At 45.1% G+C, this 13271-nt stretch overlaps 1 protein-coding gene across 11 annotated transcripts in view; it reads right to left on the bottom strand.

Moving 5' to 3' along the window:
• hspg2 (heparan sulfate proteoglycan 2) overlaps nucleotides 1-13271 on the bottom strand; it is a 79340-nt gene that overhangs the window by 5853 nt on the left and 60216 nt on the right. For 7 of the 11 annotated variants that reach the window (XM_068306608.1, XM_068306644.1, XM_068306617.1 and 4 more), the window contains 28 exons: nucleotides 12604-12767; nucleotides 12267-12344; nucleotides 10711-10846; nucleotides 9962-10113; nucleotides 9563-9707; nucleotides 9058-9201; nucleotides 8516-8650; nucleotides 8255-8436; nucleotides 7977-8172; nucleotides 7653-7832; nucleotides 7266-7526; nucleotides 6973-7135; nucleotides 6074-6171; nucleotides 5726-5992; nucleotides 5535-5647; nucleotides 5286-5433; nucleotides 5088-5204; nucleotides 4894-4911; nucleotides 3948-4032; nucleotides 3719-3863; nucleotides 2813-2915; nucleotides 2613-2722; nucleotides 2420-2528; nucleotides 2062-2160; nucleotides 1742-1963; nucleotides 1341-1585; nucleotides 1082-1253; nucleotides 24-146 (listed from right to left, as the gene is read on the bottom strand). In XM_068306608.1, the coding sequence (XP_068162709.1) occupies nucleotides 24-146; nucleotides 1082-1253; nucleotides 1341-1585; nucleotides 1742-1963; nucleotides 2062-2160; nucleotides 2420-2528; nucleotides 2613-2722; nucleotides 2813-2915; nucleotides 3719-3863; nucleotides 3948-4032; nucleotides 4894-4911; nucleotides 5088-5204; nucleotides 5286-5433; nucleotides 5535-5647; nucleotides 5726-5992; nucleotides 6074-6171; nucleotides 6973-7135; nucleotides 7266-7526; nucleotides 7653-7832; nucleotides 7977-8172; nucleotides 8255-8436; nucleotides 8516-8650; nucleotides 9058-9201; nucleotides 9563-9707; nucleotides 9962-10113; nucleotides 10711-10846; nucleotides 12267-12344; nucleotides 12604-12767 (4110 nt within the window). The remainder of the gene's footprint in view (nucleotides 1-23; nucleotides 147-1081; nucleotides 1254-1340; nucleotides 1586-1741; nucleotides 1964-2061; nucleotides 2161-2419; nucleotides 2529-2612; nucleotides 2723-2812; nucleotides 2916-3718; nucleotides 3864-3947; nucleotides 4033-4893; nucleotides 4912-5087; nucleotides 5205-5285; nucleotides 5434-5534; nucleotides 5648-5725; nucleotides 5993-6073; nucleotides 6172-6972; nucleotides 7136-7265; nucleotides 7527-7652; nucleotides 7833-7976; nucleotides 8173-8254; nucleotides 8437-8515; nucleotides 8651-9057; nucleotides 9202-9562; nucleotides 9708-9961; nucleotides 10114-10710; nucleotides 10847-12266; nucleotides 12345-12603; nucleotides 12768-13271) is intronic. The other 4 variants (XM_068306627.1, XM_068306669.1, XM_068306697.1 and 1 more) reach the window with 2 other exon arrangements.

Genomic DNA, 13271 nt, shown 5'->3' with positions numbered 1-13271 from the left:
ATGCAACATCAGTCAGGACTTACTTTCCTCACAGTTCAGGCCGGCGAAGCCAGGAGAACACACACACTGGCCGTCGACACACCTGCCTCCATTCTGGCATTCAAGATGACTCTGGCACATGTCTTTCACCAGCTCACAATGTTCACCTGCAGGGCAACATAGAAGGGTCAGGGGTCAGAGGTCACTGGTCAGGTTCACAGCAGGAATAAACAAATGACTTCATACAGTCTGGAGACACCACATGTGTTTTTAAGTCTTCCAGACACGTACTGAGAAGTTTCAACTGAAGGAATTCTAGTCAGATTGGACGCTAGGGTCCATTTTTTAATATTTAATTTAGTCTTATAACATGAACTCATAAGACTTCATGTTATTGTCACTGGAGCCCTGAATGTTGATCTGGCTGAGTTCCAGACCAAGTTGGTGCCATATCCCCGTATCCACTGGTATGTTGGGGAGGGAATGGAAGAGGGAGAGTTCGCTGAGGCCATAGAAGACAAGGCCACCCTGGAGAAAGACTATGAAGAGGTTGGGATCAACATGATTGAGGACACTGGGGAAGGTGGGGGAGGGGATGAATATTAGGTTTAGCTGCCACTAACATTTTATTTATCAGACAAAGCAGATCTATTGCGTGAATTAGAGAGAACTAAAAATCAAACACATTTTGTGTCTTATTTGTGTTTGTCTCTCTCTCTTTTCCTTGCCTTGTCTCTATCCCCAGTGTATTTCTTTTCCCAACCAACCGGTCAAGGCGGATCACCGCCCTCCAGAGTCTGGGTCCTGCCCGGAGTTTCTTCCTCAATGAGGGTGTTTTCCCCCGCCACTGTCGCTTATGCTTGCTCTAGAGGGTTCTGTTGGCTCTCTGTCATTTAAAGCACTTTGAAATGTCTGATGATGTGATTAACCGCTAAATAAATAAAGGTTGATTGATTGATTGATTGTCATTAGGTAGAATGAACACAGGGCTGATATCACTTTAATGGTCAAAGGTCTCCACAAGCAATGGAATGATGCATAGGTTTGATTTTCTGAGGAGCCACACAGGTGGGAGTCGGCGCTCTGCAGCTCAAGGACTGACCTTCAAACCCATCCTTACAGAAGCACTGATACTCGTATTCAGCACTGGACATACAGTGGCCCCCGTTCAAGCAGGGCCGGCGGTCACAGGGACTGAGGTCCACGCATTTACGGATAGATCTGCTCTCTGTGAAGCTGTAGGACAGATCCACCTTCTTGTTGTTGATGGAGACCTGAGCAGACAGAGAGGGGGCTGAAGCTACAGAGGAACATATCTAAGAACGTTTCCAGTTTCCTGTTCCAGCCGTGAGAGACCTTACCTCTCCGATACATCCCTCAAACATTTTGCTGACATTGGCCGGCTTAGGCAAGATGTCCATATTGGGGACCCCTCCCAGGTACATGGGGGTGTGGATATTGAGGCCCTGGGCTTTTCCTGGAGACATCTTCCTCTCCACAGGGTCGTAGTCCACCTTCAGCTGGCCAGCCCTCTTGTTGCGCTCAGCCACTACTTTATGCCACTGACCCAGAGAGACTGGTTCTGGACTGACAAGGATCGCCTGGCCTGAAAATCAAGACAGAGACTCTAATTCTGAAAATGTACAACATGGAGCTGAAATGTGTGCGTTTTGTGTGTGTTTCACTTTTAACCCAACAGTTCAAAGTGACACCAACACATTTTCATCTGTGGTAATGGAGGCAGACCAAACTGGTACTCTACCTGTACCCAGTTCATATCTGAACTCTACACGACCCTCCACCATGGAGATGGAGACAAAGTCCTCCACCTTCATCTTCTTCCCTCCACAGAAGAACATCAGGCCATCTCTCTCCAGGGGCTTGAACTCCAGCTCAACCCGCAGGTCGTCGTGGATGTTGGTCAGAGGGGGGTAGGCTATGAATGATTCCTCGCCATCGAACAGCGGAGTGGTCACCAGCTCCCCTAGAGAAAGTGGATAAAGAAGAAAGTGCATCACACTGTGTGTTCTTTGTATTCCTGGAACCATCCCAGTGGGAGATGAAAGGAACTTCCTGTCTTACCTGCCATGCATTTGTTTCCAAACTTGCCAAGATGGCAGCGGCAGTCATAACCGAGACCGCTGGGGCGGTTGATACAAGTCGCGTCTGGACCACAGGCCTCTGTGGGAGGTCACAAAGTGGAACGTTTGGGTTTTATCCCTTTTATTATTTACTAGTATGATAAAGTCACAGTACTGAATAACACATCTGAAAACTCTTTGTCCATTTTATAGTAAGCAAAATATATATACATAAAGGTAGATTAACCAGGGGGAACAAGACCAACACGGAAACCAGTCAAACCAGTACACATTTACAACAGATAACACCACTGTTCTATCATGATAGTCATTGTTGCTGTGTTTGAGTGAAGTTGTACCTGAATGGCAGTGCAGGGATGAATGGTGTTGGCAGTTGCTGCCTGTGAACCCCCTGGGGCAGCTACACCTGTACAAGCTGGTCTCTGAGTTCTCGCATACACCCCCATTCTAAAAGACCACATGGGAAGGATGAAACAGAACCATACACAAAGCAAACATCCCAAATACGTCAACCCATTGGAGGTAACTGACCTGGCATGGGTGGTCGCTGCAGGTGGGGCAATTTGTGACACCGGTGGAGCTGCGGTCCAGTTCTTTAAAGATTACCTCCTCACCTTGGATGACCAGCTGACGGATACAGCCTGCATGACAAATACAAACAGTAATTTACTCCAGGAGGACTTTTTCTTCAGTCTACATCTCCAGTCATGTTGTACATTCTGGTTTCTTACCAACAAAGCCAGTCTTAATCCCAGCCGTCTTGGCAAGGGTGGTGTAGTTGGGGTACCCACCCACATGCAACTCCTCATTCAGATCCAGGCCCTGGAACTTTCCCTGAGTCAAAGACACATGAATCCATGGAGCATTACTGTATTGTTATTTGAGCTTCTTTGCTTTGTTGGCTGTGAATGACTTAAAATGACAAAACTACAATTCTGAAAGTTTTTACAGAAGCTGGTGACCTCCTCTTTTGGTTTTTCCAACTGAAGTGTGGACAGGATAAATGTCACAATCTATGGTTGTTTTGTCCATGCAGCCCATTTTAGAGGACACAGATTGTATTCTGTAGCCAGATCCCTCTCTTTGTTCGCCATCTTCGCTAAAGCCTTTGTAGAGTTTGGGACAATTGCCGTCAAGCCGCTGTTGAATGGTTCAGGGACTGTTGTGCTGCTATATCACATAGCAGCAGTTAGAATGTTCCTGACACATCATACCTGTCTAGAGACACAACGACTCTACATCTGGTAGTTCTGGAGATGCTCTTCGGTTATTTTGGTTTAAATACTCCAGTTCCAAACATTTCTACATAGAAACATAGCTTGGCATGGATACAAAGGACAGACATTCAGAACAAGCACTGGGAGTGAAGATAATAATTTCCCATGACATCACCCAGGAAATAACAGGAAGTGACTGTCTTTGACATTTTCTGCAGTTTTTTTTCATTCTGTTGTCTTCATTAATTTAAAGGTCATTAAAATGTTTTTTTGCTGAAATAAAGATTTAAACACATGAAATAAAAAATGCTCATCTGGTATGGTTTGAAATGCTTGTGTGCATGTGGTGTTAGTGAATGTTGGATATTTGAGCAGACAAGAGTCAATATAGACGAAATAAGTTCAAACTGACAGAAGTACCTGTGAGGTGCCATTGATGGGCTCCCCTCCATCTACCATGATGTAGCCCAAAGTCAGGTTGCGAAACACTTCAACTGTGTGAAATTCTCCCAGTTTGAGGGGGAAGGGGTCACGGATGGTGGCCATGCCAGAGCCGACGTCAAACCTGAGATGACACGATCAAGGACTGTCAATAAGATGGCCTTGTTTCGTTTTTACTCAATTCACAGAACGATCGGTTTAAATGTACCTGAACTCCAAACGACCGCCAACAAGGCCCAGAGAGATGAAGTCTGCTCCTGTGGCCTTCCTCTGACCGTTGTAGAGGATCATGCCTACACCACAAACACAATGTGAATGAGTATGGGTCAAAGGTCAACAAGTAATGCACTCTACAACAATGTCCATCTTAATAAGCCAATAAATTTGGTGATTTTTTTTCAAAAAGAGATATTTTCCAGTATTTGTGATGCAAGTCAAGTTCTTTCAGGAATTTCCTGTAGTTATTGGGGGAACAACCTCATTTCCTTAGCTTTGCCGTGAAATAACAAGACATACTTCTGCAACATTCCTGAGACAATCGGATCCTATTGGTACATCTCTTATAGTCATTTCAAGAATTCCTGACTTGTTAGGATGGACATTGCAGTGCGGATGGATGGTGAGGCAGCATGCTATAATGAGGCGCATCTGAAGCCAATCAAAGCCAGGTTACAACCTGCCATCGTATCTGGCATCACTGGAGAGAAAACAGAGCAGCCATTCGAACCATTGCTGCCAACCTTCTCGGTAGGAACACATGCTTCACAGCAGCTCAGGATAAAGGGGAACATGCTCATACCTCCAGTGATATCAGAAGGATCAATAATAAAAGTCAACACATTGTGCTTTTTCAATTACTGTCCATCTATATTTTTAGAGTTGACTGGTTTTGGGATACAAAACACGAAGACACACCTCTAGCATACAAGAACCATTCTGCTGATGACCAGGATGTAAAAGGGGATCAGTCAACACGCTATTATTCAGACTTTTAAACTCCTTTTTCATGACAGAAACGTCTGCATGAACACAAAGGCCATGCACCAGCTGACATCACAGCCCTTCTATCTGCTTAGCGATGGATGCGTTATGTGAAGGTCTGATGGAGCCAACAAGCAGCACTGTTCCTGTGGTCCTCCAGCACTGACACTCACCAGCGTACAATATGAGACCTTCCCACCACGTGGGTGAGAAAAGGAGGTGAGGGCGGAAGGAGACAGAAGAGGAGGGGAAATTATACACGAGGAAATACGAGAAACATGGTTCACAACACAGACCTGAAGAGAACCAACACACAGCTGCAGGATCCAGCAAGAAGTAATAACTGAACTAGTTTGAGCTTCCTTACCATCAACATTATCAGGCCTGAAGGTGATTTTAATGTTGAATGCCTTGTAGGCATTTTTGATAGTGGGTAGGGTGAGATAGGACAAGGGTTCCTGGGCAAAGTAGGGCATCACTCTCTCTGGAAAACAAATGGTCTCATGATGAGATACAGATAAGAACTTTACACTAAAGATTTTACCTCTACTGACAGCAGACAAACCGTGAACTTGAAGAGTCGTGAAGGCTTCAACTTTTCCTTGTTTGTTCGAGGCGGTGCACACGTATGTCCCAGAATCCTCATGGGAAACCCGAGGAACGGTCAGCACGTTGACAACCTGGAAACACTTCGGAGGAAGCTCTCCATCCAACTAGAAGCAGAAAGACTCTCTTCAAGCTGATAAACTTTAAGATCATGGAGTGTTACAAACAGCTCTAGATCAGTTCATCTCCTGGTCATCATACTGGTTACCTTGGACCATTTAATTTGGGGTACAGGGTACCCTGAAGCCACACACGGCATGACCGCATCAGATCCAACTGTCACCTCCTTCATCTCAGGCAGCGCTGCTATTTGAGGAAGGGCTGTGAAAACAGGCCAAAGATTTTAGTGACGGTTGAAGGACACATCAGGGGTTGATGAGAAGACTTCTGCGCTCTCACATTGCACATTAAGGACCACTTGAGACTGCACCGAGCCCACGTCGTTGGTCGCCGTGCAGCGGTATTGTCCTGCATCGGCCTCCGTCACCTGATCGATCTTCAGCATACCACCGTTAACCATGATGTGAGGAGGCAGAGAACCTCCGACTTTACTCCACTCTACTGTGGGCTTTGGATCCCCAACAGCCTGGCACTCAAACTCCACAGAGTTCCCAATCATCACAGTTTGCACTGAAGTCCGGACGTTGATCATCACCTTTGGTAGGGCTGTCAAAAATAATGTACATGGTATATTCAGCTTTACCAGAGAGTTAGGTGTAAATGCTGTCATTCCTGAATGGACCAGACCTTGGATGGTCAACCTAGCGGTGTCCTGGGCCTGACCGTAGGCACTGCTGGCTCTGCAGATGTAGACACCTTCATTGCTTTGCTCAAGGTTCTCAATCCTGCAGAGAAATTTATTTACAAAATATAAATGCCTGCTAAAAAACTTGAAAGAATAAAGTTTATTTAAATACAAAGCAGTGTACTATATATGAGTGTGAAAGTTAAACCATAGAATCATTTTCAGACAAAAATAAATATATGGTCGCCTTCTTAAAATAATCTCTTGAGTCAATTTTTGAGAATTTTCAGGAAATACAAAAAAAATGTCCCATCCTGTGTTTTGTGTTTATGTTCAGTTACTTCCTGTTTTCTTTTTTTCTGCCTGCAGGTGTTTTGGATCTTGGTTGAGGAGGAGGCAGGCAGTTGATGAGACACACCTGAATTGCATGAGTCATCATCCTCCCTACATCTAACAGGTCATTCCTCTACTTCTCTTCCACAGAATTCGGTCATGTTTGTGTTGTCTGGTTGTCTCTCAGCTGGCTGCTCTTTTTCCCATCATTTACTAAGTTTTTGAAATTTTGCTTTGCTGCCTTCAGTTTTCGATGTAACCCTTTTGTTTTAAGTGTGAGCATTAAAGCTGTTGATTTTTACAACTTGTCTGATTCTACTTTTTGGGTGCCAGTAGATAACAGAACCATCTGTTGATGATGTAGATGATTTAGGCAAAAAAATAATTAATACTTAGGCCATTATTTTAAGAGGGTGACAAAATGGAGAAATCTCCGCACTCATCCTTTAAGTATCCGTTGTGCATTAACATGTTTTAATGGATGTAATGGGTCATTTAAGATTCAACATATCCACACATTCAAGGTGGTTTTTCTTCTATTGTTTCATCTAATGCTTGAGTCGTTGACCTGAGCACACCGTCCTTAATGTGGTGATTCGGTGGCAGGGCCCCTCCTTCTTTTAGCCACTCGATTTTGGTTTCTATGCCACCTGCTGCCGAACAGGTGAACTCCACGGCGCTGCCCTGGGCCTTGACCTCCACCTGGGGCAACACACGCACAGCCAAGGGGGCTGGGCCGAACAGCAAGGTCATGATTTCAGGCCTACATGGACAACTTTTACATTACCTACCCACATGGGTAGAACAGAATGTGTTTTGTCGTTATGTTGCTCAGTTAAACCAAACCATCAGCAAACTTACATCTGACTGTGACTTTGGCCATCACCTCACTATTTCCCACTCTGTTGCTGGCCACACACTTGTAGCTCCCAGCATCCCCAGCTGTAGCCAAGTTGATCTGAAGATCCCCTTCGCTAACCTTGGCCCTTGGGGGAAGGATTCCGTTCAGTTTGGTCCAAGTGTAGGTCAGGGGAGGGGTGCCATGGGCCAGACACTGCAATCTGATCACCTCCCCGACCCGTACAGCCACATCATCAGGCACAGACGTGGCGTAGGGAAGGGCTGAAGAGGTGATGAAAAATGTTGGTTCACATGTTTTCTGTACATAGAACTAAGTCAGACATTATTCTAAGTCTTATCAATACATGAAAATAAAAGAGCAGCAAATAACAAAACCACAAGACTTACTCTCTACATCCAGCATGATGGTGACGTCGGTGGTTCCAATGCTGTTGGTGGCGCTGCATATGTATTCTCCAGAGTCTTGGCGGCCCACACTGGGCAGCACCAGGCTATTGTTCACCACCTTGTATCTCCAAGGAAGGGGAGAACGCAGCTTGGCCCACGTGATGGTCGGTGATGGGAAACCTACAAGGATGGAGTAATAATGATGTTATATTATTCTTGTAGAAATAAGCTTTATTTAAAGAAATGCAGATCAAGGTGACACATTAAGGTGAACAAACAAGTCAAGTACATTCCAGTTGTATGCATGAGATTAGTTCTAGATACCATGAGCTTCACAGCGTAGTGTCGCCGTCTGTCCCTCCACCACCACCATCAGCGGCTCAGGAACAGACGTCCTCGGTGCTGTTGGTACTTGGAAGTCGCCGTCTACCAGGACCTCCACCTTTGTCTCAGTAGTGCCTTCGCTGTTGCGAGCCGTACAAACATACATGCCGCTGTCTTCTGGACGAGCCACCAGTATCTGTACAAGAGAAAACAGGGAAGCATGTCAGTGAATATGATCTTAAAATGGACATGCCTGCTGCTGGTAGCATTACCCATACCTGCATCACTGCATTGGACTCCATGGGCACAGGGCTGCTCAGCATGACCTTGCGGTTGCTGTCTAGTCTGTGCCATGAAACGGAGGGGCGGGGCTCTCCTGAGGCCTGGCATTCCAAATTAATGGGCTCACCCATATGAACATGCACAGGTCCAGCAGGGGTGATGGTTGTCATGGGAGACTCTGGAGGCAAAGACACAAAACACCTGGATGTTGTGATGAATGTGCTAGTGTGGGCAGGTGTGATGAGCGTGTAACTTACCTTTGACAATCAAAGACACAATGGTGTGGGTGATACCAAATGGGTTGCTAGCCACACAACGGTAGGCACCGTGGTTATCGTGGCGGACACTGGTGATGGTAATAACTGAACCATCAGGGCTAACTTTAACATTGTCTGCAGAACAGAGGAGCAGAAAATCCTGGTCATCACCCAGAGGTAGAAAGGAGGGACATTTAGGAAACAGGAAGGGTTAATAAAAAACTTAGTTTCACTTCTTGTAGGAAGAAAGTTTTGCTCTAATTTCAAGGTAGAGCAAAACTAAATGAAGAAGCTGATTAAAACATGCTGAGTAGCTTTTAGTCTCAGGGTTAGAGTTAGGGTTGGGACCATTGGTTTTGAGACTGTTGGGTTAGGACTTTAGAATTGAGACTGTGGGGTTAGGACTGTCGGATTGAGACTGTTGGGTTAGGACTGCTGGGGGAGGTGAACTGGCATCTCTCCAGCTACAAGTTCACTCTCCATACTTTGGTTCATGATGTTCTTGAAGTAGATAGGTCCTTTGGTGTGAGTGTGGTTAGTACCTGGCAACGGCTGGTTGCTAGCCAGTTTCCACTCCAGCCTCACAGGCTGGGCGCCACTATACACCCTGCAGCTGAAGCTGGCCGATTCCCCGACACGCACCACAGCGCTATGGGGCTCAATGGCAATGATGGGACTCTGAAGACCTGCAACAGAAACCTAAGCTTTGAACTTTGCACGGATTCAGTACACCTCAATGGTATTCAGTTAACCTGAACTAACCAATAGTTATTAAGTATAATTAAAGAATACAATGACAGAAGTGAAATGATGATGGGATCATGTAACAGTAGTGTGGGAAGTCTTTCAGTTGGCCTTGAATGGAGATGTAGTGCCTCTGATTGAAGCTGGAATCAATGTAAATTTCTTGGTGAGATTTGAACATGTAGATTTCTCAAGTGCAGTAAATTCCAGTGGGTACATTTGAAAAAAAGGGCAAATATCAAAGTTCTTGACAAAAAGAATCCCCTTTTTTATTGTTTGGTATGGGTACCATGGCTAACTTACGTGAAGATGAGGACGTTACAGACACCGAGACAGATGCCTGGTGGACGTGGGACCCTGGGATTCCTAGGTTGCTTTTCACCTGACAGATATACTCTCCCGAGTCCTCTGGACTGGCTGAAAGGATCCGGAGCAGACCTCCCGAAACCTGTGCACAGCAAAAAACAAGTCACTTCAGCTTAAGTCCGATGCTGCTGGCCTTCCTGCTACAGAGAACAGCTCCATGACGGGGGTTTCAAGATTCAGCTGTCAGAACATTTAAAAAACAACCAATAAGCATGGATTTTTAAAATGAACTCACCTGAAATTCTGATCACATTTCATGCGATTTGGGAGATTTATGTTTCTGTTCTGCATCTTACATGTCTCTGTGATTCTTTTCCACTAATGTGTCATGATTACCTGATGGTTAGACGAGAGGCGTCCATTGGCTCTTGTCCAGGTGACTTGGGGAGGAGGGTTTCCAGGGGCGAAACAGTTCAGCTCCAGGCTCTGGCCCTCCTGGACATCAGCTATAGACGGCTGGATGCTAACTACTGAGGAGCTCTGGTCCGCTGCACAAAAACACAAACAGAAAAACACAAATGCACCACATGAAGTTCTACGACAAAAGATTCCCCTCGATAGTCTGACAGGGTTCATCTCATGGTGTTCACAATTGAAGTAAAATAGAGAAAGATATTCTATTTTTTTAAACATGCAATGTGTACAGCTTGTCTTCTTTCAGGTCCTCAAAGTGGAACCACCTTCTTCAATTTAATATTGATATTTTCATTGGAACCTTTTGAATCTTTTATTCTCTACATAGCATCCATTCCCCACCTTTGTGGCTATTCCTGAGAGTTTTAAACAAGCTTTTATTGGTCAGTTTCTTTACTCACCTAAATAAACGGATTGTCATAAACTACACAAACAGTAAAACACACTGAAGCAATGGTTAAATCTGATAGTGGGCCACATAAAAATTCTATGGCTTGAATTTTAATTGGTAACACAACATCATGTCTTCACTTTTTGACTGATGGAGAAATAGAAACCTTACTTTGATGTAACCTTGGTGTCAGAATTCTAAATTTATCCATGAAATTCAATTCAGCTAAATGTTATTTATCCAGTGCAGATGGGTGGGTCGATTCGATCTGATGCCTCACCTTTGAACACAGTGACTTTAATAGGAGCGCTATTTGATCCGAAGCTGTTGCTTCCGACGCACATGTATGTTCCCGCGTCGGACATCCTGATGTTAGGGATGAGAAGAGTGCCAATGTCGGTGCGGTCCATGCTGGCCTGAGGAAGACAAAAAAAAGACAGCAGGTTTAGAAATGCTTATCATTGAAGCTCTTATGATTTAAAGCACTGGCAATGATAGCAAGAAGCTTTATTTGACTAACCAGCAAACACACGTCACACATACAGTTTACTGCGGACAAAGCACTTCACTTACCGGTCACAAGTTCCTGGATGCAACACATACATGACATTGCTGAAATGACTAGCTAGTAGCGACACAGAAGCACTACAGCATAGATCTTTCAGACAAGACAAGACATGTTATTGCCACAGTTCAGACTTTCTGTCAATGGATTTGGATTCATGATTTCTATCACACTGAATTTTGCACATAGAACTGTAATTTGTTAATGAGTCACAAGCCGTGATGATTCAATTTAGTATGCCGTTATCTTCAAACATCGACGACTGATGATTTCAAAAGAGATGTCAACATTAGGAGAATTAGGATTGAATATTTAAATCTTAGCCGAGAAATCAGGGAACACTTCCCAGTGCACTTGAAGTTTACATTCAATAATCTCCGAGCAAATATTGAGTGGAAATCAAAACCCTTCATCGCTTAGACACTCAAACATGAGAACTCATGGACAGTTGAGACTTTGCATGATGGTCAGCAAGGCTAAAAAACAAGCTTCCATGTTGTTTGGAAACACCTCAGAGAGAAGGGGAACGAGGAGGGGAGGGTCTATGGAGGGATTACTGTATCCTGAGGGGGGGATGTCGGGGCATCCATAGACAAAGCTGCTTAGCTCCAGCCCATTCAACCATGAGGGAAGCTAAACCGAGCCGTGGCTGAGGCGGACTCTGGCTCAATGTGTGTCTGAACACATGGACGGGTTTTCAAAGCAAGCCGTTTGCTAGAGCACACAGAATTTCTGCGTGGTCGCACGGCAGAGCCCGGCTCCGCCTGGGAAAGGCTGACACCAGACAGAGGCTCTCTGAGGCAGAACTAAAAAAGCCCTGGAGCCCTCAGGGACCAGAGCATGGACTGTGGGCGCTGAGGGCCGGGGGGGTGGGGGGCAGGACGGGTCTGGATCAGAACAAAATATGTCCAAAACACCCAGAGTGCCACCAGTATTCTTAGTCCTGTTAATACACTCAGATGGATGATGAAGGTCGACTGGTGCTGAGAACATGTGGAATGATGATGAGGACAAAACGACCAAGACGATGGAACACTTGAAGTAGTAAAACATGGACTGCATGCACTGAGAAGTCAACTAGACCTAGCTAGTTGCCTCTGATGTCTTTGGCATCAGCTTAAATGAGACTCTGCTACATAAACAGGGTTTACGAGGTTGATTTGGACACGGTTGATCATGCTTTTTAGTCGACACGTGAAGACGAGGTCAGCAGAGGACGACTGATGTGAACTACGAGACAGGACAGACAGACACCGGACAGATGGACAGACCTGCAGCTCCTCAATACGTCTCTGTAACACATCGAGACTGTTGCTTTTAAACTGATGGAAACCGTGAGAAGGAATGGCCTGAGTAAAAGTAAATGTCAAACACAGGGTGGGATAAAACAAAAAAAAGGGGGAGGAGATAAACAGAAAGGAGGGGAAATAAAGGCAAATGGTCAAAATGCTGAAACATTCAACAGTATGATAAAATACCATCGCCACTGGTCACACCTTGATGTGCAAGATAGAAATATAGCAGAGAGGAGTTCAAATACTCAACAGTTTAAATTCTTCTTTGTTTCAATGAATTATTCAGGTGCTGAGATATTAGGACACATCTCACCTGTGGAGGGATTTGTCCTTCGTTCTTCAGCCAGGTGAGCTTTGGAGTGGGTGATCCTGACGCTCGGCAGTACAACCTCAATGTGTCCCCTTCGTGGACTCCAGTACTTTGGGGACTGACTTGGACTTGGGGCTGAGTGCCTAGGCCACTTGGATTAGACGATGCTGACCAAATGATAGGCATGTCATTCAGACATATTCAATACAACCATGGAAACCAAAAGGAATGGCATTAAAGTAGCATTAATAGAACGGATGAACTGGGTCAGCTAACCCACAGAAAGCATTAGCTAACACTGGATCACCAAGGAAGAGTAAGTCACCCAAACACTCACTGTTTTATGTCAAGGTAGGTGTTGGTGAATAGAAAAGAAAGATGATCTTACGTAAAGCAAGAAGGAGGCGAAGCCCCTGCACCTGGTTCAAGACTGTCTAAGTAGTGAAGAGGCTGGTGTCTCTAACTAAACCATGGTAGACTTCTGAAAACATTGAAAGCAGATGGACCAGATTTCCTCCTCTTATTATGATGACACTGACATTCCCTAGAAGAACTGAACCCAACACCAGTCGGCGATACCAAACCTCAAATTCCATGTTTAGCTGAGCCTAACAGCAGGCGCAGACCAAACCCCAACCATATCATTTCATGACTTGCATTCCGAGGATGAG

This window comes from Antennarius striatus, chromosome 2 (genome assembly GCF_040054535.1).
Source record: "Antennarius striatus isolate MH-2024 chromosome 2, ASM4005453v1, whole genome shotgun sequence".
In the NCBI taxonomy this organism is placed as follows: domain Eukaryota; kingdom Metazoa; phylum Chordata; class Actinopteri; order Lophiiformes; family Antennariidae; genus Antennarius; species Antennarius striatus.
This window is presented reverse-complemented; position numbering and strand designations above follow the sequence as displayed.